This window comes from Maylandia zebra, linkage group LG9, assembly GCF_041146795.1.
Source record: "Maylandia zebra isolate NMK-2024a linkage group LG9, Mzebra_GT3a, whole genome shotgun sequence".
Lineage (NCBI taxonomy): Eukaryota > Metazoa > Chordata > Actinopteri > Cichliformes > Cichlidae > Maylandia > Maylandia zebra.
The window spans coordinates 24,693,000-24,720,349 of NC_135175.1; the positions used below are offsets into that span (position 1 = coordinate 24,693,000).

The 27,350-nt window shown below is 41.1% G+C and overlaps 1 protein-coding gene across 2 annotated transcripts in view; it reads left to right on the forward strand.

Moving 5' to 3' along the window:
- pou6f2 (POU class 6 homeobox 2) overlaps positions 1-25,931 on the forward strand; it is a 101,720-nt gene extending 75,789 nt beyond the window's left edge. For both annotated transcript variants that reach the window (XM_004551996.5, XM_004551995.5), the window contains 5 exons: positions 6,632-6,769; positions 11,997-12,206; positions 13,962-14,115; positions 18,010-18,178; positions 22,488-25,931. In XM_004551996.5, the coding sequence (XP_004552053.1) occupies positions 6,632-6,769; positions 11,997-12,206; positions 13,962-14,115; positions 18,010-18,178; positions 22,488-22,995 (1,179 nt within the window). In that variant the 3' untranslated portion in view covers positions 22,996-25,931. The remainder of the gene's footprint in view (positions 1-6,631; positions 6,770-11,996; positions 12,207-13,961; positions 14,116-18,009; positions 18,179-22,487) is intronic.
- Positions 25,932-27,350: the final 1,419 nt, after the last annotated feature.

Sequence of the window (27,350 nt, forward strand, 5' to 3'; positions counted from 1 at the left end):
GATGGGTTTTGTAAATAGACTCAACTGGAATCCAAGAAAAGTGCACTTCCTTGAGTCAACTCCTCAAAGGTGGGGGGAAACCTTTGAAGTCGAAACTGAGATAATCAATACAAATACGGCGGCATATTTCATCAATTCACTTCTCCACTTATGCTGATTTAGCTCATGCCAACAACTCTGTATTTGTTTCTTTTTCTTTTTTTTCTTTTTTGGGGGGGAGGGATGCGGGGGGGGGGGGGGGGGGAGCGAAGGAGACATGGACGGAGGGGAGGGAGGGTGGTGGATTTATTGATCAAGAGTGACCACATCTCAGCCACAGAGCCCCTCTCTCGTGATTAATCTTAGGGCTCAGAGTTGGCCAATGACACATGACAGGCCTCCTCCTCAAACTCCTCCATTTCTCTTCATTACTGGCCGTATTTTTGGACACCACTGTGGAGAGTAATCATTTACCTTTATTGTGTTTATAAAGCTGCGGCATGGATGACCCTTCCTATATTGAATTGAGGACATCAAAAGATCACTGGACATTGATTAGGAAGATATTAAAGTCATTCAAATGCTATATTTATATGTCAAACAACAGCAGAGTGAAAAGAGATGCCATTTCCACCTAAACGAAAAGCAATGGGATGTAATCAGTCCAGTGGAAATACAACTCAAGAATCAAGAAATATGGTTTATTAAACATTGAATATTTGAGGTAATGCTCATCTAAAGGCTGCAAAGAGTCTTTGTTGATTCTCCACAGTCGGTCGCCTAATGATTTGATTTTTCATTTTCTCCCGTGGCCAGGTACCCACTTTAAGAAATCATAGCCGGAGCAGCAGTATATTTTCCCGCAACGCTGGTCGCGGCTGTAATTTCCAGCCCAGCGCTAGTATGGTACAGAAATAACTGCACCAAATATGTCACATCATGAGCTGAAATGGTCAGCACTTTCCTGTAGATACTTAATCACCAAGTAGTTTCAAATTTAATACATCTGGAAACAGCTAAATATTATAGATCATTCTCCAGGAAGAGGAATAGTGTTGGAGGACTGTAGTATAACTTATATTTTTACTCTCCGAGTGTCCCCTAACCAGTGGAAATATACTGCTGCGGTGATTAATGACAAGGAACCCGCTCTGAACCGCCGTGCCTCACAATTATCAACAAATGGGCTGGAGCAGATTTTATGTAATGATTAAAGCTGCTGTTAATTTCACATGAAGGTAATGAGCGGGGAGATTGACGGCCACTGTCCGACACTCCATCATCCCTTTATAGTTAGTTTAAACGTTTTCACGACTCTTTTCCTCCCTCATTTGCATTTCGCCTCATTAGATATGGCCATTTCTGAGACCGCCTGCGATATCCATTTCCTGGAGTTAATGCATTTTATTTGATCAGCCAAACCGCCTCAGTTAACTAGCTGTCATTCTGGTCTTCCATATGACATCACTCCATTAGCACCCGCCGTGCCACCTCGGCCACCTCCACGTCCACACCCGCTGCCACCACCATCCCTACGCTGCCTTAAGCAATTACAATGCCCGACTGTCACCGGATGCAGCGTTATTGTATTTTGCCGGGTGTTATCTGCCCCAGTTGTTCTATCTGTCTTTCACGTTCCAATATTTCTCCTCAAAAATGGCTCTTTTTGGGGTTTATTTTTCACAACGGCTGGAGCTGAGGCCCAGTGGTGAGCAATATTTGGCGCTGGGAGGGCTCAGAGTGCACAACCACGGTGCGAGGCCCCCGCCAACCAAGGGACTAGAGGTGTTTTGGAGGGCCTAATGGCATTTTGATGTTCATAAGCACAGCAGATGTGAGGAAGGGGAGACAGGGAGGTGGGCGAGAGGCTTTTTTGGGGGAGGAGGGGAGTCAGCAGAGGACTGTCAGCGGAAGACTTGCAGAGTCCTGACAGACACAGAACGTGTTTTCTCATGTCACAGCTGATTACATTCACTCCGGAGTGGGAAAAGAGCAGGGAGGAGACAGAGATGTGGGGCGAGGACGGACGAGGGAAGCTTCTATGTTGCTCCAGATAAAGGACATTCTCCTCATACAGAAACAATAGTGGTATTGACTGATGATTTACCCTGCTGGGTCCACTTTGATTCAGCTGTGGCTGGATGATTGAGGGTAAAACTTTCCGATATTTTTGTAGATGATTGTTTCTACCTGTAAAAAGTTTGTATGTAACCACTTTCAGCATCGGGTCAATTCTCTTTGAAATTTCCCTGTTAGGTTAAACGCACGTTTGATTCTTTTCTTGACTCACAGATGAGCAGAAAATACGCTTCGCACAAATCCCCGAGCCCGAGCGTAGACAAATCTGCCCCCCCTTCTTGCTTGCACCTCCACCACTTGTCCATTTATCTTTGCTCTTTTTTTGTCTAGTGCAGGCCCCGAAAAGGGGGGGGAAAAGCAATTAAGTTTAAAACGGCCACATGAAAAGAGCAAAAACCAAGAATAAACTCCAGTTGTTCGTGTCAGACGATTTTATTTTCAGGGGTCTCTCCACGGTTTGCGGGGACACTATTTTTCCCTCTATTCCTGAGATTACACGGGTTGCTGCACCAGGTGACCCTCATGGTCAAACAAGGCGACGGAGAGCCCGGCGGAGTTTAAAGACTCCCCCCTTCATACCGAAAAAGATGCATTTTTAACAATTTGCAGGCTTTTTTTTTCCTCCCCGCCAGACACATTTATTTTGTGTGTGTTTATCCCCGTGTATCCTTGCAAGTTTGCCTATATTAAACCAGGAGAGCGAAGCAGCTAGAGGGGGCTAAAGGTGACAAAATGTTGTCACATGATATAATGGAGGCTTTGAATTTGCTGGCTTGAATTTTACCTTAAAACTGTTAGTTGTTTTTTTTTTTAAATAAACACACCGACGTGAGCTTATTTCAACACTTGCGTTAAACCGGAGCATCCCGATCTGCCAAAAATCTTCTCAGACGCCCTTTTTCGTAGCGAATGAAAAGAATAAACCACAATGGTTAACATGCAGGCTCTACAAACTGGATGATCACTGTTTATCTCTTCCAACACATGCAATCAGTACAAATGCTAGGCCAGCTCTGTCATTTTGTGCCTCCCGCCGAGGTGTTGAGAGGAGTCACCGTGGCGGAAAATCACCTGTTTAGGTGTTGAACACAGCCTCGCCTCTCCTTATTCCTTGCTCTCCTTCCAACTGCTATCCATATTATCCCGTGCCAGAGACGCGGCAATAAAGCCTGCTCTCTTTTCACCTAGATTTACCCGAATAACATAGCATCTGAAAGGCCTATCATCGAATGAGGCTCAATGATAATATTTCAGATAAATCTGAAAGCTTCTCCAACAACCCATCACTCACACAATGACGCCGAGCGCAGCAGATTTTCAGGCAGACTCTGGGCGTGCTCGCCTGAGCAGATCACATTATCTGTGTGTTGATCTGTAGCCTCTGTTTAACTCTGTTTAACTGACCGTGTTGGCTCTTCTCTGTGTCCCCATTCACAATCGCAGCACCCTCAGTGCTGTGTTTTCACCCAAACGGCTCAAAGAACTCTCAAGTCAGCATTTTACATTCACAGCCTGTCTCACCTGGGCTACCACAGCGGCCGGAGCAGCTTTTATTTCTTCTTCAGGTAGACGAGGGGAGGAGATCGTCTGCCTCTCAGTTTCTCAGTCTCGCTACAAGTCGCTTCATACTTGTGGTATTTTTCAGGATTAGCAGTTTTTAGGCTTTGCTGCTGATGATAACGTGGGCGATAATGCTGCTTTATGTGCGTTCTGTGTGAAAGACAAAGCTGGTCAAATAGATCACGCCCTGTGATCTCCATTTCTTTTCTTTTTTTTTTTTGCTTTTCTTTTTTTGTTTTTGTTTTTGAAAAGACATTTTAAAAGCCAAGAAAGCACTACTGGGAGCAGCATGCCAGAGGAGGATGTGGAGCCGTTTCAGCTTTCATGTGTCACCGACTTTTCAAAACATTCTCGACTGATTCTCAAAGTTTTTCCACAACAATCATCAATTCACATTCGCCTTTGAGCGTATACGAAGTCAGCGGTGATGACTCCTTTTTATCCCTCTTCCAGGAAAGCATTACTGCTGTTATTTTTTCATCACAATAAAGGTACTTTTGCTACGAATCTCTCTACAATTTTTGCTTTTGTATAATGATAGTAATAAAGGTAAAAGTATAATCAAAGCTTTTCCAGACACAAAATTGGGCTCCATACGGCACAGTTATTTTTTTGGCTATATAATTAATAAAATTTCATCTTATCCTATCGAGACTCTTCATCCTCTTATGGGAACATTACATTTTGGCTTTTCTGCCTCTTATACTTCCTTCTAATCAATAAATACAGTTTTTAAACAACGGTGACAGAGCTGTGCTATGCTGTAAAATAAACCCACTGTCCCCATCTGTGTCTGTTTAAATTTGATGCTCAGTTTTTATCTTTATAAGGTCCAACTAATGTCAAATAGCTAGAGGAAATTATAAATGCACCCCAAACAAGAGCTCAGGCCTCCGGAGGATAAGCTTGAGTAAATTAAACCCCACTTAAAAGTTGCATCTGGAAAGCCAAAACCTGTTTAGTGGGAGCCAAAGTTTTCTGTACATAGAAAAAAATCCATGTGTAATATAACCACTTACACTTTTATCAGGATATGCCATTTGTCAGTACAGTCACCGTTATAAATCAGGTTTTTCCTGGGTTATGTAGGAGCCTCTGGGGGGCTACTTTGTACCTAAGCACAATCGGTGTGTATGCAGTAAAGGCAGTGAGTCTGTGTTACTTGAAAGAAAACTGTGTTTCCCTGTTATTTATGACTGTCTGACAAAATGAAACCCAATTAACAAAGCTGGTTAAATAACAATAATGTTGGTTTTATTTAAAACCGCTGCAAAAAATTAAACATTTTTGCATGAAAAATCCTTTAAATATGTCACTGATAAGTAGTCACGTATAAAACCTAATTAATTGCTTACAGTGCCAAATGCTTCTAGCCCCTTGAGATTATTAATGTGCACATGAAATTTGAATTATAATTTATCAGTGTTTAGCAAGGATGTGGGTCAAAGGGCAGTTTAGTAAAAGCAAATGCATCTTTTAGAGAAAATATAAGAGTAAAGTCTTACTCTTGTTTTTTATCTTCTAATGGGGACATAATGGAGATTCAAACATACTAAAAATGACACATTGTGTAAGAAATACTGGCTGCCATATGATACGTACATGCATCTCCCATTGTTGCTTCTGTACATTGATGCTCTTTAATGTAGCAGCACTGTAAACTCAGATAATCCTGCCTGTAGTCGATGTGCTGTAGCTGTGCTGCTTAGGTTAGTCTTTATTTCAGCTTGAATTCTCTTATGCTACATATATACAGCTAAAAGTAGGCGCGCAGTTTTTCAGCGTTTTGAGATGTTCAGATATCCAAAGGACAACTGCTGGACACATAAAAGACAATCTTGCGATTATCGAGGAAAAACTGGATGACTTTCAGACGAGAGGAGGCAATATCAATCACGGCCAATTTGAGGCCACCAACATGAAATATGATTTCATAAGACAAATGCAGTGTCATTCTTAATGTGCTTAACCTTTACTGTCAATGAAAAAGTATCGATCGCTCGGTGGCATTTTTTCATCATTTGATTTCGAAAAGTGTAATAATATATATATGGTGGTGGGGTACGGTAAAAGATGAATGGCGACTGGGTGATCTCAGATGAACAGAGCTGAATTCCCTGCAGAGAAAGTGTGGAAAAGTTGATGTTTCTGGGGAGACTTTTTGTCGCAGCATGCTGTATTTTAAATCTTGTAAATAAACCCTGCTTTTAATTTAAGCATGTACCCGACCAGCATTAGCAGCGGGGAGCGGGCAGCCTGCTTCTTAAGCAGTGTTTCTATTATTTCTCTATTCTGTTGAGTAATTGGGAGGTCTCCTATCTCTTCTTGGTCTTTGATCTACTTACTCAACCTAATAAGACTTTGCTCTGCTGCACTACAACCAAATCAGCAGTGCATTTTCAGCCCCCTAATAAGTGGTTAGCTTGATTTATATGGGTAATCTCAGCAATGTGGCAGAGCTCTACAACCTCTCCCTGATGCACCGAGCCTCTTTTCACAACCACAGGCCAGACCAGATGACTCCATTACAGCGAGGGCAAAGGCGGTCATTTTAACCCTCCTTTGCTTCAGCTGTAACAGTGAGTCAGAGGATTTCTGAGTCGAAGCATATTGAAGCGGTTTTACGATACAGTGATGCATGGCCACGCCGCCTGGCTCTATTGTGAGAGCGGGAAGCTGTTGGGTCATTGCTGCGGGTGGAAAGACTCGGCTCGGCCCGTGGGGAGCCCCGGGGGCCAGAGAAAGCACTTAGAGTGGTAAAATGGCCACTTATTCACAGCCGCCCTCCTGTTTTCGCTGCTCCTCCCTACCCTCGAGCCTCCCACTGGGTCCAGGAGCACAGACCTCTGGGAACTATATGATGGACTGTGCAGCCCTCACTGCAGTTGGCCTATTCTGGCCCCACAAACAATAAACAAAAGTGTGACGCCTGTAAACCTGCATCTGTAGGAATCTGTATTGTGCTGTAAACATCTGCACTGGTGCCATCAAACAATGTCTTCGCCCTCTCCAGATGAATCCTCTGGCCAGCCAGGCGGCGGTAGCGGCAGCAGCAGCCATGGGATCCATCGCCGGCTCACAGGTGTTTGGCAACGCCCTGTCAAACCTGCAAGGGGCCACCGGGCAGCTGGTCACCAACGCACAAGGACAGGTGAGTGCAACGAGCTTAAATATAGGGCTGAATAAAAACTCCAGAGAGCTCTAGAAGATGCTGGGAGTTCATCTATCACGTATAAAAAAGTGCAGCTCAGAATAAACAGTCTGATCTTTCCACGCAGACTTCTAGTAGCTAGTCTTAAAGTTGTTTGTCTACAATCCAGTAGCCGCCCCACATCATGTTAAGCATTTTGGGAATAAACAAAGCCCTTCCTTCTTTTATCCTCACGCGCAGCAAAACGCTGACCTTGTCATATTCACAGGGTGGCTGCAGAATTGTTCCATCAGTAGCCAGAGGCTTGAACGATGATGCTTGTCATTGCAGGGCCTTATCTAATGAATCATCTTATCTCAGGTGCACACAGCACATATTAAAGGAAGATTGTATGGACCGCGTGCCCTTTCGTGCCACATCGTGTTATTTACTTTAACCCCTGTTTCATCGCTGTTTCACACTTGCACTGTATGCTGATGTTGAAGCATTTCTTAGCACAAAAACATGCTGGATTTTAAAATTAACCGACTGCAGGAGCATTTCAGAGCCACCAGTTCGACCGCGCTTCACTGCGTATAGTAAAGTGTGTCCGAACTCTTGATGCTAAACGTTGCTAATGAGACAGTATGGACTTCCCTGGCTCACAAGGTGCCTGGAGCACTGGGAACAGATCACTGTGGATATGGACTTGACGGGATGCTCTGTGCTTTTGTAGTGTCTTGGTGGCTGACACTCCCTGACATAATCAGGTCACAGAGACGGTCAAAGCCTTAGGCTACATCCTTTGCTCCCCACCTCATTATTCCTCAGCATTATTCAGACGGAGGGCTCTGAAACATGCACTGCCCTATCAGAAGGTCCTGCCCCTCCTCCCCCCAACCACAGAAAATATTATACAGGCTAATGCGTACCTCAAACAAGGCTGGAGGTCTAACAAACACACACAGCGGCTTTATTTTGTCTTTACTAGAGAGCAGCTATTATCTTTAAGATGTGTCTTAAACTGAATTTAGGGACAAGTTATGTGTCATGTCTGTAATACATGAGTAAAAAGTTACCTTTCCTTGAATTTAAATTGTGCCTCTGTGCCGCTTCCTCTGCCAACTCTCCCAAAAGACCTTTTCATAAGCAAGCGTTCTGAGAACCTTGAGAAGTGTCAGACCTGGTGGATGTTTGGAGTTCAGTATGTTTTTAAATCTTAATTATATTGGCCCAAGCTTTTTTTTATTCTCCAAGGGAAATCAATGAGGCTCTTTTATCCTCACTGCCTCTGCAACAGTGATTAACAGTTGCGGATAAAAGGCACAATTATTAAGTCACTGTCACTCCTGAGATCTTTTTTTTCTTTTTAAACAAATCTCTGGCCGTTTTTGAACCTCTTCTCTTCGGTGCAAATTCTTTTCTCACTGTTTTAAAATGCAGTTAAAACTGCATTGAGCACTGGGGACATTAAGGGCTGTTTCCTGACTTAAATCCCTGAAACGATCCTGGTATGGTTAGGACAGATTCCTTGGCTTTGTGCATGAACATCACATCTCTCCCAGCATCTTCTACCTTTCACGACATGTGCTGACGCAACAGGTAAGAGTTGCACTTGCTGTTAACCTGAAAAGTTAGTTAAAACAGGTGAAGCTGAGCCACAATACCATATAGGGTTAATTGTATATGAATACAGGAAATAGTGATAGAATAGAGGCAGATAGGAAACAGGAAATATCTTCTGTGGTGCACCATTATTAGTCTGCTGTTTGAAGCTTTAATTTGCTGTAAGCGCTAGCTTTCTTTAGACTTGTATGTTGACACAAGTCCAAACTTCCCAAACATTTTCCTTCCCGAGTTTCAATTCACTGCATGAACAGTGGTGGAGAGAAAATGGGCAGAGATATTGCCTGGCCACCATGGCTAAAGACACAGATTGCCCTGGCCGGAGAGATGAGATGGCATTTCTGCGGAAACAAGAGCAGCATAATCTTAATGAGTTCTGCTGGGTGGATAGAGGCACGTTTCTCACATGTCATTCCACGAACTGGAAAGGGAAGCAAACATGGGAAGCCAAATAAAGGCGAGAAAACGGAAAGGCATGCGAGGAGAGGGAGTTAGCAGTGAATGGGAGGAGTACCTGAAGGCTGCGTATTTATGTCTGTGAAGGTTCTCAGTCATCCAGGTCATCATAGTCAAAGGAGCTTGCAAAGAAAAGCGTCTGGACTTCTTTAAGTTGCTTGAAGACGTTTCACCTCTCATCCGAGAAGCTTCTTCAGTTCTAAGGTCAAATGGTGGAGAGTCCCAGATATAAACCTAGTGGGAGAGACCCCCCACAGGCGATTAGAGGATCATCAGGGGGTCCTTTTGTCCCTCTGTGGGGGGTCACTCCCACTAGGTTTATATCTGGGACTCTCCACCATTTGACCTTAGAACTGAAGAAGCTTCTCGGATGAGAGGTGAAACGTCTTCAAGCAACTTAAAGAAGTCCAGACGCTTTTCTTTGCAAGCTCCTTTGGCTGCGTATTTATGAAATGGTTGTGTGATGAAAGAAACCGACAGCTGGACATTTTCAAATAGGAAATGAGTTTATTTATCCATGAAATTCAGGCTAGCTGTAGAGTAAGAGAATTCACTTCTGGTTGCTTCAGGGGACTGCAGGTTTGGAAGTACACAGTCAGAAAACATGAGCAGAGTAGCTTCATATATAAATATATTATCATAATAGCTTTAGCAATTGCTAAAAAAAGACTCAAAAACAGGACTTTAACTGTGCTGTTAACTAGATAAATTAGTTTGTCACATAAAAACATTTTCTAGCTTCACTACTAGAGTACCTTTGGTTGAATCATAGTTCAGCTCCCTCCCCCTGCTCTTTAAGCCGCCTTTCTTCTGATTGGCTGTCCCTTACAAACAGAAGATCTGAAGTGCTGGTGGGTGGGGCTTCTATGCTCACTGCCAGAGATAACGTCATTCACTCATTCACTAACTCGTGTGTAGAAGTATGTTTTGGAAAAATGTAGCTTTCAATTTGTAAAACGTGCACCACTCAGTTTTGTTCACAACCAATTAACTTATGCTTGCTACCTGCAGTCTGCACGATGCCATCCCCACATTTTGTTATATATGGAAAAAGTTGTTCCAATAACCAAGCCTAAGGCAAAAACGCAGGAGAACTGAAGAAACGAAAACAACTGTGTCTGAGGAGAAAGACAGAAAAGGTGCATATTTTCCAGGTGTTTCCTGAGGAGTGATAATGATTAGAAGGAAAAAAGTTGCTTTGACTGACAGAGATCACTCACACATAAACTGACCTAATTGTTTGGGACTCTTGTTTTTTAAGGTAAATAAGGAAAAAGAGAGGTTCCTTTTCCTCTACTACAACAAAGTGTCTCTTGCATTACGGTTAAATGATGGCCTTTGACCAAAGCGTTCTGCTCAACACTCACTGCTAAAAGATTAATTGTGGTCATAAAAAAATCATTGAGGCTCAGTGCTCAGAAATGAAAAATAAATAGGATTAGTTGATTCAGGACTTCCCATAAGCTTATACAACAAAGCCCTCCCTCCTGACCATAAGTTAACACCGAGGTACTTCACTACACTGTCACATCCCTGCCCTGCCCTTCCAGCCTGAGTGAAGAGTTGTGACAGCGCCACGAAACATCTGCCTGAGATATGCAGATGGTGAAGGATGGCATAGCGGGACGGGGATGAGAGCTAAGCTGTCAGTCGCCTGCTCTTTTATTATGCTTATAGAACAACCACTTAGTCCAATGACGATGAATAATTGAGCGGAACAAGTTCCCTGCCACCGTGGCATGCAAAGCGGGATCAGTGGGACTCAGGAGACACAAGCGTCAGGCAGGGCAATAAAATATGCTAAGTGGCAGAAGAGCATTGCAGAGAATTTGTAAAGCCAGCGCAGAGAGAGAGATAAATTATCTCTCCCCTAATGCGAAGCAACGTAAGCAAATGAGCCGTGGCAGGGATGAATTACAGATTGTCGGCCCACCTTTCTCTCGCTGATCCCTCCCTATTATGTCAAAGAGACGGGGGTAGGGGGAAGGGGGAGGCGGACCGTGCGCTAAAACACATTAGCGGTGGTGGAAACAGGAGCTAGGGACCAGAGAAGCCTGTGCCTCTGCTTTGCTCTGGGCTGAGGTGCAGAAGCTCGGACTGAAATATAAACATAAAAAGAAAGCGTCCAAGACAGTGCAATCTTAGCAAAAGTAGCTCTTTGCCCGGTTGCCAAATAACAGAATTTAGAATGATGGGCGTCTCATCCGTGTTGAGCTGCTCTCTGGTGTAATGAGGCTTGGTGGAGGAGGGCGGCCAGCGGGGGGGCCAGGGCGACTGCTGCTCAGGAGCTGCCCAGAACCAGTCCCCAGATGACATTAACCTTCATCATGGTGAAGAGGCGCTAAGTCCCCCCTAAAGCGCCACTCTTGGCCACACTCTGGCAGCTCTGAGAGCTAAAATGTTGCAGTGACACTCTGCTGCCCCCTTTGATCTGCCCTTCCTGATTACAGCCACAGAGGAGAGGAGAGCAGGGGATGGAGGGAGGGAGGAGGAGGGGTGAAGTACCCCTGGGACCCTGAGAGTTGAATTAGAGACACGGGGTCCTGTCTCACTCTCTGCTGCTCCTCTTCTCTCCTCTTATTGTTTCTTTTCTTACTTGTTCTCTCCACTTCTTCCTCCCTGGCCTGGTGTGTGTGTGAGTGGGTGAAATGGGGGTCTCTGTCTCTCAGCAGCCTCACTGCTTCTCACCAGAGACAGACAAAGACACTTAAGCACAAACACACACACACACACACACACACACTCACAATCATCCCAGTCTTGGCCTGGTGATGGATAATACACTCAGTGGTGTGCACCATCACACACACAGGTATTCAGCGCTGACCTTTGCAGTGCGCTCCCAGCAGTCTGCTTTGGCTTCACTTGCTCTAGGCTGTAAAACCACCTCAGTGACAGATGATCAGTGGACACTTCTGCATGTTTTTTCCTCCCCGAATCACAAACAGACCAGCTCAAAAGCAGAGCGCTCTCATTAACCACAGAACATGAGATATGACCAGTTTAAACTTCATTTCCAATCAGAAACACATAAAAAAAAAGCCTAAAGACTCACAGCAGTAGATATCATTACAACTGATACCTCCAGTAGCATTTAGCCTCTCCGCTCTTTCTACTTTTTAAAACCACCCAGCTGATTTTGTCTCCTCTCTTACCCCCTTTGTAGATAATTGGAACAATCCCACTGATGCCCAACTCTGCAGGGCCCTCCAGCCAATCAGGGGGTGGCAACCCAGCACTGCAGGTACAGCCAATTACACCTCAGCTTCTGACCAACGCTCAAGGCCAGATCATCGCCACAGTGATCGGCAATCAGATCCTGCCTGTCATCAACACCCAGGGAATCACGCTGTCACCAATCAAGCCTGGACAGCAGGTAACATATATGCTCATGTACAAACACACTCTCACACACACGTATAAAAAGGAGGAAGGCTTGCAGAGCAGCTTATTACATTCTTAAACTCGTACTCCTCAAGTGATCACGAGCTGTGTTTTAAAAACTGTCGAATGAGCAACACCTAGTGGAGTCAAACTAGAGTTAGCCTGTTTATTCATGAAAGCAAAAGCCAAGGCAGCTCTGTTTTATGATAAACACCTCATATTTTTCCCACTTCAACACTCATAATGCTCATTTGCATCACTCCACTTGGAAAATTGTAGCTCCTGGTACAATTTTCACAATGCATGCATGTGTGTGTGTGTGTGTGTGCTTGTCAACCAACCTTTCAGCTTCAGTCTCAGCGAGACTGCTAAACCCCTGCAGAGCCCAACATAAGAAAAAAAAACACACCACTTTTCATCACCCCACTTAAAACTGAAACACTCCTCGCTCTGTTTTCCACCTGCTTTCCGTTTCACTCACCCTCCTCCTCCTGCCTCAGTCACACTCTCCATCCTTACGATTTGTCCTTTCTGACCTGAACATGAAACATTTTGTTTTATTTAAAGAGAGACACACAAAAAACCCCAGCTCTGTTTTTTCCTTTTTGTTTGAGTTCACACTGTAAGTAGGAACACTCGAGCAAACACCTCCTCCCAATTTCGGCGAACGCGTGCAGCACCAGATGCATTCACGCCGACAGTGAAAAGTTATTGACTTGATAATGATGATGTCAGGGCTGAATTATAGGGTAAAAGTTCACATTGAAGGCCTCTACAGTCCAGGATGGATGAACTCTTAGCGGGCGGACACCTAATTGTGGGTCCCTCCCCCCCCCCCGAGAACGGCAGATCATACTCTTGAATGAATTAATGCATTTGTAATAATGTTTATGCTTTTGTCTCCACTTCAAAGCCCCGCATGTACACATTGTTCCGCGGGCATAATTTACGGTTGTCACAGCCTGCAGTCTCGAATATTTCCAGTGAAGCTAGATAATTCTCTGAGCCTGTCAACAGTCCTGACAGTGTGTGCATTGCTGTTGACACCCCCCACCATCCAAACAAACACATGCCACAGAGAAAATAATTAATAGCACAGAAGGAGAAGAAGAAGCCTGCCCAGTTTATGGCGGAGACAGCTTTTAAGAGTGGAGACACACCATCTTGATCTTGTAAAAGCAATTCAAATGTGCATAAAACATGAAAATACACTGTTTCTTTTTTTTTTTTCATCAGAGCACGTAGCCTGCAGATCATGAATTATGTTTGATATGGGGACTGCTGTGTCCACATGTTTTTATTTAGGATTCAGGCTGCCGTTATTAGTATCAAGATACAGAGCAGAAGAAGATTCTTAATTGTTTTTCTGCAGATAGGCGATTATAAAGCTCACAGAGACAGTGGAGTGCCTGAGCTGAACAAGCTTCCTTTTAGACCCTCACTGCCAAATACAGTGGTAAACTACTGCTCTAGTCTATTGAGCAGACTATTGGCACTATTGTCTGCTCTGTCAGTGCAAATACTGCAGGCAGTAATCATCAGGTACAAGGTAAATCTAATTATATTCACCTTCTAAGTGGCTAATTTAATAGCTGCTGATTAATTGATTAGATTTGATATTGTGGCCCAATCACCATAATGACATGATTACTGTAAATTCTGATTATTGTGACGATGTGCACAGAGAGTAAAACATGCTGTCAGTATATCGTGTCAGCTCTCTCTCTCTCTGTGTGTTTGTGTCCAGCTGCCTCAGGCTCAGCAGGGTCAGACAGGCCCCGCATCATCTCAGCCCAACCTGCTCCACATGCCCCACAGACAGAGTCCTCTCCACCAGGCCTCTTCTTCCTCCTCCACCTCCTCCTCTTCCTCGGCTCTCAGCGTGGGGCAGCTGGTCAGCAGTAAGTGTCCAACACAGCTCAGCTCACAGCATTTTATAATGTGATTTATAACGAGAGGAATTACACAACTAGCGGAACGTAGCCATGGAAATATTTTTCTGTCATTCAATACAACCGAGGTGGAAGGTTGTCGATCGCTGAAAGAGCAATGTGTTGTCATTATCCCCGGTGTTTCATGCCACATAACACTGCGGATTTCTCCAATTGTCAGAGATGTTTTTATTTCAAGTTGAGGCATGCTCTTATTTTCTTAAAGAATAAAAGTAACAACATTCCGTGTGTTAGTTCACATCTCAGCACTTTGTGACAAAGGTCTCTACAAAGGTCTATATCAAATGCTTTGTGTGGTTGCATTACATTATTGCATCGTTCTATACCTACAATCTTTATTTATTATATGTTTATTTAACTTTTTTGCTCAATATAAGTCCATTTATAAGGAAATAAAAGTAGAAATAATATATTTAGATGTCGACAGAATTTAGTGAAACTGAGAGAAGATAAGCACGTCACAATGATAAAATGAAATAAAGAAAAACAGAAAATGAAGTCAGCATCTAAGCGAAGGCAAGAACTAAAAAACAACCTTAAATATGCATAAATATGATTAAAAACAGGGAATAGTGCCATTATTGAACTATATATAAAAAAGTTAACCATAAGAGTTTGACTATGCTCTGAACTTGCAGTTTAAGAAATACCAACCATAACGTACTGTAATACACAAAATCTCTGTCTGCAAACTAAGCAACCTGATGTGGTAAACAGGTACATCTGAAGGTTCTCATCTATACTATACATCAATACTATGGCAGTACATTGCCTAGCAACACAGCCTATGAACTACCTAACAACAGGCTAACATGACTCATTTTTAGCATTTATGCACATATAACACCTATAAACATTGTAGAGTTTTCATTTTGTTACAGTAAAATCAAAAACAACTACCTAACAATAGGCTAAAAACACAGGGCAAACAAAACCATAAAGTGGGCGTGTACCAGTCGCAATAACACACAACTACTGAAAACTGATCTAAAGCAGCATTTTTAAACAATCAAAACCAAACCAAAACAAGGAAATCCAATACAGAAACCAAAATTGAGGACCAAATTTAAAGCTGCGGATTAAAACATTTGGTGTTCTAGTTGGAATTTAAAGCAGCTGGATTTATATATGAATAACCAATAATAAAAAGATTTAACGATCAGGAGTTAACATAAGCTGACACAAACTCAAACTTGTAAACTGTTGCAATCTAATATGAACAGAATAAATATATATAATAGAAAACTATTTAACAAATAGTCCCTTTCAAATAAATAGAATCACTGAAAGAGATGTTAATTTAAATTTTTTGCCCAATACTGCAACATCAATGACAGAAATCTCAGAAACAAATATATTAAAACCAGAGAAAATAAAAACAAAATCTGCGTTGCTGCATTAACTACATGTTTCTCCTTTTTTTCTAATTCTAATAAACAAACCTTTAGCATCGCTACTTCACATCTTCATTACTCTCAGTGTAGACAGCTTTTGACTGATCCCTGCCTGCTAGGATTGTTTTATTTTTTCCTTTACTGTCATTTCTTTGGTTTATTAGACAATCTAAACTGGCGTCTGTTATGTAAAATGAGCATAAGTTTCATTCTGCCAGCGCGTGGGCTTTGGCAGGGCCTTATAAATCACTGGTCCACAGCCTGTCAGCGTGCAGCTATTGCCTTTAAAAACTCTGTTTTATTCAGATAAATTTCATTTGTCAGAGTCGATTCTCTTAAGCTCCATGTAAAATCATTTCAAAGGCAGCTACAATGCCACTGAATCTAATTTAAAAAAAAGTCGCCATTGATCAACTTGTTGTGGACTTTGTGTTTAGTTTATGTTTACTTGCAGCTCAGAAAATATCTTATGAGGACAAAAATCATAGCGGGCCACTTGTATGGTAAATGAAATTAATGTTTTATGCTGAGTGCGAGCCATATCACTTCCTCTCAATATCACTTACAGCATTCATAGGCAAAGCAAAATCCCGTGACAGAATCAGAGCGACAGAAGCATTCGCTGGCCAAAAACAAAGTGCCAGAAACAGATTGAAAACCTCAGGATTTCTGTTAATAGAAGGACTAACGCCAGCAATATTTTTTATTGAGTTTGTTTTAATTTTTTTTATTTGGAGTGGAGAAGGACAGCTAAGCTATTGAAGCAGAAAAAAGTGCTCTCCTTAATATAATCTGGAAGAGTGTTAGGATTCATTTAAGCTAATGCAGGTGTGGATGCATATATTGCGATCAGACAGCTATTTGGAGGAGTAATGATCATTGATCACCTTCCTAATTTGAAGTAGACATTATTGGGTTTTGTGAACAAGAAACAGTTAATCAGAGTACTATTAAGCAGATACTGTAGATTCATCATCGTAAGCAACAACAATAACATTGTTTTTACATCATATCCATACAGCTGCTTCCAGAACAAAGATGCTTAAATAGCTTAAACCTTTTTGCGATTGCAGAGGCCCGTGGGATCAAATCACGTGTTCGGATAAATAGGATGTCTGATCATCAGGTTTGCCTGGTGTTTGCACTTTTCTGAGTCATGTTTTCCAAATTTCTACACTACAAACTTCATCATCAGTTATTAGCACTTCAAGTAAAAATAAAAGCATAAAAGAAGTATTTTTCTGCTAAACTGAAAGAAAAACATTGGCACATAATAGCACAAGTCTAGCCTGTAATTTATGGAGGCAGCATTTTCTTCCTAATTTTCCTTTCAAGCAGATACATTGATTGCTTCACTTGTTTTTGTCCTGTCGTAATTATTAAGAGTAAAAAGTGTATTACTGTTGTAAAGAAAAGTCAGCCTCCTTTTCTTTGTTTCAGTGCTTTTAAAACTGAGCCTTTTGTCCACTAATCTGTCTGTTTTTGTGAGGCCTCTCATTATTGCGAGGTAAATGAGAAGGTCTTTAATCTTAAATCGTGTTTGGGTAAAGAAAAATATGGATCCGGCTGCCGCTAGTCTTTCAAACCGCTACGCAAATAGGCTCCAGTGGGAATGATGGGAGGATGCTCATCACTGTGAAGATGATAGGAAGCTGCGAGTCCTCTGTGTGTTCACACGTATGGAGCACGGCGCATACGCTACACGTCACTTATGAGGCACAGCGAGATGGCAGGCCCATAGATTTTTGCTTAAATACGCTTGGAGGATTCCTTTAATAATTCATTGATAATGACCAGGATGAATAATTCAGAGGCACAAACTTTGCTTTAGTAAGCAGGATGCCAGGGCACCTGACATTGATGTACAACGTGAAATCACTTTTTATTAGCGGAGAAATTCTTCAGTGAAGTTTTCAAATGTGGAGCTTCGCAAACAGCCTCTCTTTGTGTAAAAGCAGGGTATCGTTTGTGAGCGAGGCTCGCCGCTGCTTTGTAGGCTTGAACTGTGTTGACTTGGGGGGTCAGATGGGTGAAATAATTTCTTTATACATTCTTTAATGTTTTTCTGAGAAAGCCAGCTTCAAAATATATGTGTATTCATACAGAGAGCTATAGTAGCACAGCACCTATCTGTCTTTCCTTTGAATTAACAAGCCATGTGTCGTCTGTTTTTTGTCCATATGCTTTTATACGTGAGATTAAAGATTTACACTTGCCAAAGCCGAAGCCACAACACGCCTGTATTCAAACCTCAGATGAGTTTATTCTTCAAAACATTTCTCAGATATGTGTAGAGAGAAATAATAAGTTCTGACCCAGAGCAGGACTATTTTTTTTAAAGTTGTTTAGAGGCATCATGATCGCATATGGTTGGATGTTTGCCTCATTCACTCTGAAAAATAAGGTGAGCAGAGGGCTAATAAAATGAGATGTGTGTGTTGTATTGTAGACCCGCAAACCGCCCCCAGCGAGGTGGACGGGGTCAACCTGGAGGAGATTCGTGAATTTGCCAAAGCATTCAAGATCCGCCGGCTGTCCCTGGGCCTGACACAGACTCAGGTGGGCCAGGCGCTCAGCGCAGCCGAGGGGCCAGCTTACAGCCAGTCTGCCATCTGCAGGTAAGGACAAACGCAGGGGGAAAAAATAAAAACAACTCGACTACTATTGTCTACCTGTATTTCTAATCAGTGAAAGCAGCGCAGCTGCAATGAGCTGTCGGGTGCTCTCATCCGTGTTTTAACAGGCATCGTTAACATATTAAAATATATAATTGGCTGACAAACGAAGCTCTCATGTCTCTACTTAAACTCCTTCCCCTGACATGACAGCTGGCCGTCACTTATGCAAAATACATACACAAGTATTACACGGAGCACTTAAAGCATTTAATAATTACTAAGGCCCGGTGCTGTTCGCTCTGGCTGAACATGAGGGAGCTTGACGGCGATGATGTATTAATAAGACTGCCGTGTCTTACTGCTTCCACGAGGACAGTTTAGTCATAAATGGGACATTATACATTCATGAGACTATCAGACAATCAGTGTTTCATTCCTCCTGTTGTTCCACTTGACTAACGTTTTGCATGCAGATACCAAATGAGCCACGTTTCCATTTCGAGACAGAATAATTGGGCCACATGGTGTCCAAATATTGCTTTTAAAAGAGAACTAAACGGTGTAAAATAGAAAACAAAAGTATTTTAAGTGTCCAGATTAGATATGGAAGTTAACGCTAACTGGGTTTTGTTTTCCTCAAATCTAATCTTCTCTTGTTTTGCATCCATCTCTTTCAATAAAAGTCCCTAATCTTGTTTCTGTATTAAATTTAATGTCCCTTCAAAGTGCATGTGCATTTGCTGATGACCTGTACTGTTTATGTGACACGGCACTGCCACGCACCTTTAAAAATTTCATCACATCAACATCAAACAGCCGATAAAATGTGAAACACTACAGGAGCGGGGGGTTCTTATGAGGCCCGCACTAATGTTTAAAGTCATCAAATCACACATGAAATATTTACAGCCAGACATAATTCAAATATTTATAACACACATTAAAAGCCATTAGCTTCAAAAATAAACACTCTGTGGGCTGTTATTCATGCCGTTAAGACAATTTTTTTGTTGTTTGTATGACACTGGACATGATGTCCTGATGTTTTAAGTAGTGGGGCTAACTTCACATGCTTTAGTTTAGTTAACATCAACATAGACATGAAGTTTGAGGAGGAAACGGGACGTCACAGGAGCTCTGGGGCTGCGGCTCCCGACGTAGACAGTGAACAGACACTGACAGATGCTTCCATCTTGTCTGCTTTCATTGCTCACAATGTTTCCAGGCACTTTATTAGTTTATCTAAACAGGCACAGGCTTTACATGAGGGTAACATCAAGCCAGGGATGTGCCTGAGTGGCCCCTTTTGGGAAAATACGCTAAATGAAAACTTAAAGTAAATAAAATCGCTATCTTTTGTTTTTATTACAGGGTTTAAGATGGATATTTTGAATTGTTTCAAACTGCTGAGCTCAGGTTTAAAATATTTGATGGTTTAAACATATTTTTTATCCAGATATGAACAAACAGTTAATAAAAATAAAGAAGAACACCAGTCATATATATAGTTTTATATGGCTCATATGAGAGCTATAAACTAAATTCAGATTTCCGTAATGGTTCAACAAACGTAGCCAAACATTTTAACATCAACATAATGCAGCCTTAACAACGACACAATCGAAATCAATCTAAACAAGCCGAGCAACATGAGCAGTGTTAGTCTTTGAATAATTATGATGGTAACTGTCAAGATACATCATTTTGCAACAATTTTGCATTTAGAGTTTAAAAGGAAACAAGAACACAAAGTCTGGACTTGTAATAAACCTGACGTAAAATGAGAGTAGAGTGAGGCGAGCCTGATTGTATGTATGTCCCACTCAGATAGCTCTCTGTGGGTATTGAATGTAAACCCTGCAGCAAACGGTAACTCAGTCCAAACATGCAGCATGTCTAAGCAGAGCTCCTTAGGTACTTTTAAGAAGAGCCAGAGAGGCTCGCTCCCTCGTGCTGATGCACTAGAGGAGGGGAGTGCATACCCCAGCTGAGCAGCTCTCAACTCATTTTAGTATCCGCGGTTCCTGTTGATCCATGAAATGTCCTGTCTCTGGTGACTCTTCATATTTACTAATGTATTCCCCTCAGTATGGAGCCCTCCTCTTTTTCCTGTGTTTAGGAGGAGGACGGGGTTATAAATAATACCGCCTGTCGACAAAGAGGAATGCACCAACGAGGTGTAGAAACAGAGAAAGTTCATGCATGCATGGGCATCTGGGCCTCTGTTTCCCTCGCTATTAAAAACCGTCTCTTTTTGCATTGTTTGCTCCACAGAGAGCAGTGCTTCAGTGTAGCTTTCTTTCTAGAGTTATTTCACTGAAAAACATTTGAAACCAACACTTTCTGTCCCCATTTATCCAATAATGTTTGGAAGTGATGCTTTTAAGAGTTGATGTTGTTAGTACCAAATCATCTGTAGACCTTATTTATTGGGTATGTAGTTAAATTTAAGGTTAACTAAAACCATAACCACAGCATCTCTGGTTTGAGACTAAATTTTGGTATGTTTCATCTTGCTACCTAAATTTTTGCTGCTTTCTGTAATCTGCTATCAAATAAAAGCAAAAATCCTGAGATAATCCAGAGAATGCTCAAATCACCAGTGCAAAGATTAATGGAAAGAGGTAAAAGTGATAAAGATTTTTATTTTCCTGGAACAGAGAAATAAAAATATTGTAATTAAACATCCTGATTTTCTCCTTGAATAAAAACTGCTGATACTGGACTACTTTAAATGGACATGCATTTGGAAACATGGTGAAAGTGTCGTGTCCGTGACTTTCTTTCTTGTCAAAATGAGAAATAGCCACAAAACCGCACTACAGCTTTTTTGGTACAGTTAACCTTTGTAGGTTTTTAGACTAAAAAACATTTGAAAATAACACTTGTGTCTATCATGTTCCCATAATGTTTGGGAATAAGGCCTTTAAGAGTAACTGTTATTAGAACTGAATCATGTGTCGTTATGTCTCATCTCACTATCTAAATTTCTGCCACTTTCCATAACCTGCTATTAAAAAAATTATGACATACTTTGAAGAAATAAATGGAAATTACCATGCTAATATCACTAGTGCAAGGAACTGCTCATAGCGGTGTACTGTAATTGGACACTTGTTGGAAACTTATTAAAACTGCAGCGTCTGCCGTTTCTTCTCATGTTTTTTTGTCAACGTGACAAATAGCCACAAAACATTGTCACTTCAGCTTTGTTGATCAAGTTTTTATGTCCAAATAATATCTTCGGCAAATATTAGCCGCCCGGTTTGTGGTTTCTTTTATTAGAAATATGTACATTTTCATACGATCACCTTTGTAATGATTACAGAACACAAACTGTCGTAAGGCTCGCAAAGTCCACAGTCATGGATATTTCTTTCAAAAACTTGTTAAAGTACTAGTGTCTTTAACAAAAAGGCAAATGTGCTGTTAGTTTATTAACAGATTTTCCAAACTCTGTCATGTCTTTCTTATCAAATACTTACCTCAAACTGCACTGTTGTTATTCAGTTCCATACAAGGAAAAAAGCAGTGAACACACTGATATTTGGGCTGTTGCCATTCAAACTCCTGAACAAAATGACATGATGTTGAATCCTAAATAGTTGTTCTTCCATTCTTAGTAAACATCATCTAATTCAGACTTCATATCATGTCCAAACTGCACCCGACAGTCGCTGAGCTGCCAGCTAGCATTGCTTTTTAAAACTCTGCCTTCCTCTCGTCTTACTTCCTGTGACTTGAGAAATGCAGAGAAATGGCTGAATTATGAGTAAAGTTGCAGGACTTGTAAATGTATTCTTATTAAATATAAAATGAGAGGTTGTTAGAAGATGAAAGAAAGGTTAAAAATGTATTAAATGTACATTTTGATGAATAATTCAAGCTCTTTTTGTAAATAAATGATGGTGCCATATTTAACTGCATGCATAAGTGGATTTTTGGGGGGAAGATGGGGTGGGGGTTTATTTCACCTGAGCAGAAGATTTTTGTGATTTTGGTTCATGAGAAATATTTAAAAGAGCAAATATTTCGATTGCTAGCCATTGGCAATATCTCCTTGTTCCACTATTGCCAGTTTGGGACAGAGAACCAGAGCCTCGTCCAGAAAATTAACACATCACTGGCAAAGCATCGCCTCGAGCTGCTGCAGCTCAGGTGTGTCCAGGTGCAGGATGCAGAGTTTGTTCACCTGGATGTTAGTCTCAGTCCCTGTGGCATTCTGGTTGAGGAGACTTAAAGGCAGGCAGCTTATCCCTTGTTCTGGCAGGGCACCTAAGTAAGATTGTTTTTTCTCAATTCTCCCCAGACACACCATCCTGAGAAGCCACTTTTTCCTACCACAGGAAGCCCAAGAGAACACTATAGGTAACAGTCTTACAGGCAAACTGAACCCTGGCCTTTTATATCCTGCCAGGTTTGAGAAGTTGGACATCACCCCTAAAAGCGCCCAGAAGATTAAGCCCGTTCTGGAGCGCTGGATGGCCGAGGCTGAAGCCCGCCACCGATCCGGCATGCAGAACCTGACTGAGTTTATCGGCAGCGAACCTTCGAAAAAACGCAAGCGGAGGACCTCTTTCACCCCACAGGCGCTCGAGATCCTCAACAGCCACTTTGAGAAGAACACGCACCCCTCCGGACAGGAAATGACGGAAATAGCGGAGAAACTGAACTATGACAGGGAGGTGGTGCGTGTCTGGTTCTGCAACAAGAGGCAAGCCTTGAAAAACACAATAAAGCGTTTGAAACAGCCCGACCTCGGCGCTGCCGCACCAATGGACCCTCTCACTGATTCTCTAGAGGAGCTCCCGAAATGAACGAGCTCTCTGACCAAACAGTGGAGTGGAAAAGTGGCAGCCATTAAAAACAACAAAAGGTGGATGAACTCCTCTCGAAATGAGAACTGACAAAATGTTGCCCAAGTCACCCGGATGGACAGTCATGAGTTTGCAAACGAAAAACTATGTGTTGTCAGTGTGATTACCACAATTATGTAAATTACCTTGGCGAAACCAAAAACATGAAAAAAGAGATTAATATCTGAGAATTATGTAAAAAACATACGGTGTGCTGTTTCAAAGAGTTTTTAGATTCTGGCCTTACAGACCAGACTGTCGCCCAAATTTTGGTTCCCACCAGGAGGGATTTAGTAGAGAGATCATACCAAATCGAAACACTATTTACCAAAGTCTGTTGCATCTGAATAATTTTGTAATGTAAATGTGCTCTAAATTTTTACATTTGTACTGGCAGAATCTAAGCTATATCTGTGAGGTTGAGTATACATTTTATCTTTGTCTCGCTTACTTTTTTCTTCATTGTTTGTATGTAAATACTTAAAAAAGGGAAAAAAGAAAAATGCTGTCTTCAAATTGAAATCACGCTGATTAAAAAAAAAAATCTCTTTTTGGACATAAAAAAAATTTAACCGTTGCTGTTAAACAATTGCATAATAATGTTGTTTGCCTCCGACTTGTGTTTCATCTGCAAATATTTTCAGTCACGGTGTAACTTTGTACAACTTTTACAGGTATTTATTAATGAGTTAATGAGATGGATTCGAAGGATGGACTTAAGAAACTATGGATTGTCACATGATAACTATGACGATGATGAGGAGGAGGGGTTTCGGTGTCTGTCAAGTCTACTGCAGCTTTGTTTCGAGCTACTGTGTCATTCTATTGCCAAAGCCTGATAGCCAAAGAACACACACAACTTCAGCTCAAGGACTGGGGGAAAATGTTACCTTTTTATTTATCTGTTCCCACGACTTTCTCTCCCCTTTTTCTAAAGTGTTTTATTCTGTGGGTCAAGTTCAACGAAACAACAAAAAAAGAGTCAAAACTGTCATGTCAAACAGCTCCAAAAAGTGTCTGCCGTGATGAAAATGTATTTTCTTTTTGAGCCGATTTGCTACTGCATGCTTCAAATCGCACCACATGATAAGATAGTGTATATGAATTTCACCAGGAAGGCCAAAATTAACATTAAAAATCAGAATTTTCATAATTATTTTACATGAAATGAGCCAAACGTGTGGTTGAAGCATTTTTTGTTGCCACTGACTAAACATCAGTGTGTTCTTTTGCAAAGATAAATTGCTCTTTTTCCACTGTATTTTGCATTCCTTTCAACTAAGTCAATGTCATGCTCATAAAATCAAAAAATACACCATCCTTTATCTTACACCTTTTAATTTAAGAGGTTAACTTGAAGAGTTCAATTTCAGTCCACTGATTTTTTGAGTAATTCACACTCCATTCCTGCGCGCTCTTACTTTGTCAGAAACGTCAATAATCCAGGGGGGAAAAAAGAAAAGAGAAAGAAAACCCTCTTAAACCGTCACTGCAAATATTTGGCTCCTGCAAAAACCCTCATATGAAAAAAAAAATAGGTGAATGCTGAGAATAAGTGTCACATGTCAGAGTGAGTGAACTTAATTTGAAGTGAGGTGAAATTTGATGCAATTTATTCAGAATCATGTGTCTGCTCGATATATGTCCTTTCATGTCACATTGGTTATCTCAGTTTTTCACTCCTTTTTGTGAACTGCCAGGTTCTTCTGCGCTGCCTGGAAAACACACACCCACTGTAAATGGTAGAAAAACACTTGAAAAAGCTTTACATGTCTGTGTTTTTAAAGAAATCACTGAGGTTGTCTTGAAAAGGCAGAAAAGGCAATTGCAGACTGTGGAGAATTTCACTAAATTTTCATCTGCACATCCACAGCAGCTCCTGCTGTACTTCTTTTCACAGATATTTGTTTTGTTTTTCTTTTCGATGCATTCACACTTACAGATTTTGTGCATTTTTATTTTGCTTCTAGAAGAAGAAAAAACACTTAACTTCAGGCAAACCTTTGGCCAAGAAATAAACCTCTGCACAGATGTTAGAAAGCAGCAGTGGATCCGTTGTGACGCTTAACAATAAAAGCTGTAACCAAAACAAAAAAAATAAAGGACGACACAGAAAGGAGTCATGCCTTTGCTCAACTTTTCAATGCTGGACCAAAGCTCTATAGTTATGCACATTGTACAGAGAAATAGATTCATGATGTTGACAATCTTTAAAATCTGAGAAGAAAAGGATTGAAGAGTAGAATTGTACATTAGTTCATCCAAGGTTTACCTCAGTACTGTTCTTGTGAGAATCATAAAAATGCCATACAAGCATCCGCAGGTCAGTAGAAAAGATGAAAAAGATGACAACTCTGCACTGTGTGTGTCCATGTTCACCTTCAATGGGAAGGAGACGCTTGTGGGTTTTCTTTTTATTACGTGACACATGATTGTTTTATTTTTGTGAAGTGGTCTCCTGAGCCACATGTGACTCATCTTTTATATTGTTGTAGTATTATTTCTTTTTTTTTGTGCCATACGTTCACCTCTCAGTTTCCACAGCTCTGTAGACCTACATAGAGGGAAAAGGAGATTACAGTAATGTTGCTCTTAGCTCAATTAGGATTATTTGTTTACCACCCTTAAATACGTTTGTGAAATTTTACTAACACAGACAAACTGGCTTGAAATTTTGTTCATAGTCAAAGAACTAGAAACCAAAGCTGAAGAGCCTGCAGAGGTTGATTTATTTTATTTTCGTTTTTATATATAGACTGAAAACTGTAATCTATAGAGCAATATCTGTTTGGTCAGTTAAGCAGCACTTTGTGTATTTCTAAAAAACAAAAATAAAAAAAAAAGCTTCAAGTCTGTCACATTGATTTGTACCATAATTAGTAATAAACAATTGTTTGACATGACTTTTGTGTTTGTGTGTTATGATAGAATCTGTCATTTAAGGCCAGAACATAGTAACGTGTGGGAACCTGTGATTGTTTTAGCTAATATAGTTATGCTTTTTCTATGAAACGACGTCCAAAATAGCCACTAGAAATATGATTGGCAGGAACTGACATTGCTAATGTGCTCAATTAATTCATAAAAATTTATTTTGCGCCACACTCTAACTTCTCTACATCACATTTTGACCAAGGTCGTTAGTAAGAGAAAACTCATCTGTTGAGATGATGATGCTGTTTGCACACAAAGCAGAGATGCTAACAGATCTCAGAACAGTGAAAGCAGCTAGTGGCAGCTTGCCAAGCAGCTAGTGGCAGCTTGGCTAGCATGCTGGTCTCTCATCAGTTTCCAATCAAATACAAGAGGTTTATCCACAATGCATATGTGCAAACAAGCCTCTCAGCTTGAATAGCTCAAGCCTTTTTTAACAGGACTCAGACACTAACATAAGATTTCTGTTGTTGGATGTCAAGCAGAGTCAATCCTGCTTCCAGAGACCACAGGCAACAGCAGCCACAAGGTGACAGGAAAAACACCCAATAAGCACTATAACAGAACAATGTTTGAGAACAAAGGAGAGAGAACATGTTCACAGTGGTAAAATTGTCTACTTTTAGATTTCACTAGGCAAGTGCCTTGCTTGCCTCAATGGAAATTGCACTGATGTTTTTAAAATGTGCCTTTCTGACTAGAGAAATGTTTTCAATTTCACAAAACAGCTATCCGACGCACAATTATGTGCAAACCCTGCCTGTAATAAATCTGTAGTAGGACAGGAGGCTGAGCATGAGCCTGAAAATTATGCTCAGTGGTTTTTTTTATGGGAATTTTCTTTTGTATACATACTGTAATTTCCTGTCACCACCTGTTTTGTTCTTGGTCTCCCCCTGTGCCATACTATTAAAAAACACCCTGGAAGTCCCCCTTATGGCAGATAAATTTTCTTATGATGTAGAAAAAAAACGTTCACCTAACTAGCTTAGTAATGCTGATTATGCCAGCTCTAAATATTGCTTTATATTTAAATTGGCTGGGGATTAAAATAGAAATAGGACAGCAATATTGAAGTTTAATGCATTATTTAGTTCAGTCTAGGCAAGTAAGTGTTTTATTACACATTAATACAAAACATACCACTTTCTTTAAAAGCACTTTAAAAACCAACAACGAGACTGTTCAAAGAGCTATGCAGTGAAACCAAACATTAAGGACAAACACAGGCCAAGATAAAAGATATGGGGCTGCAAAGAAGCTAAATAAAAGAGTACATAAAAACTGAATTAAATTCACAGTCAGCACTGGGTCAAAAGTCAGGAAGTAATTTATAACTTTATTTAATACACTATTATATCTACATGGCAGAAACTCAATTC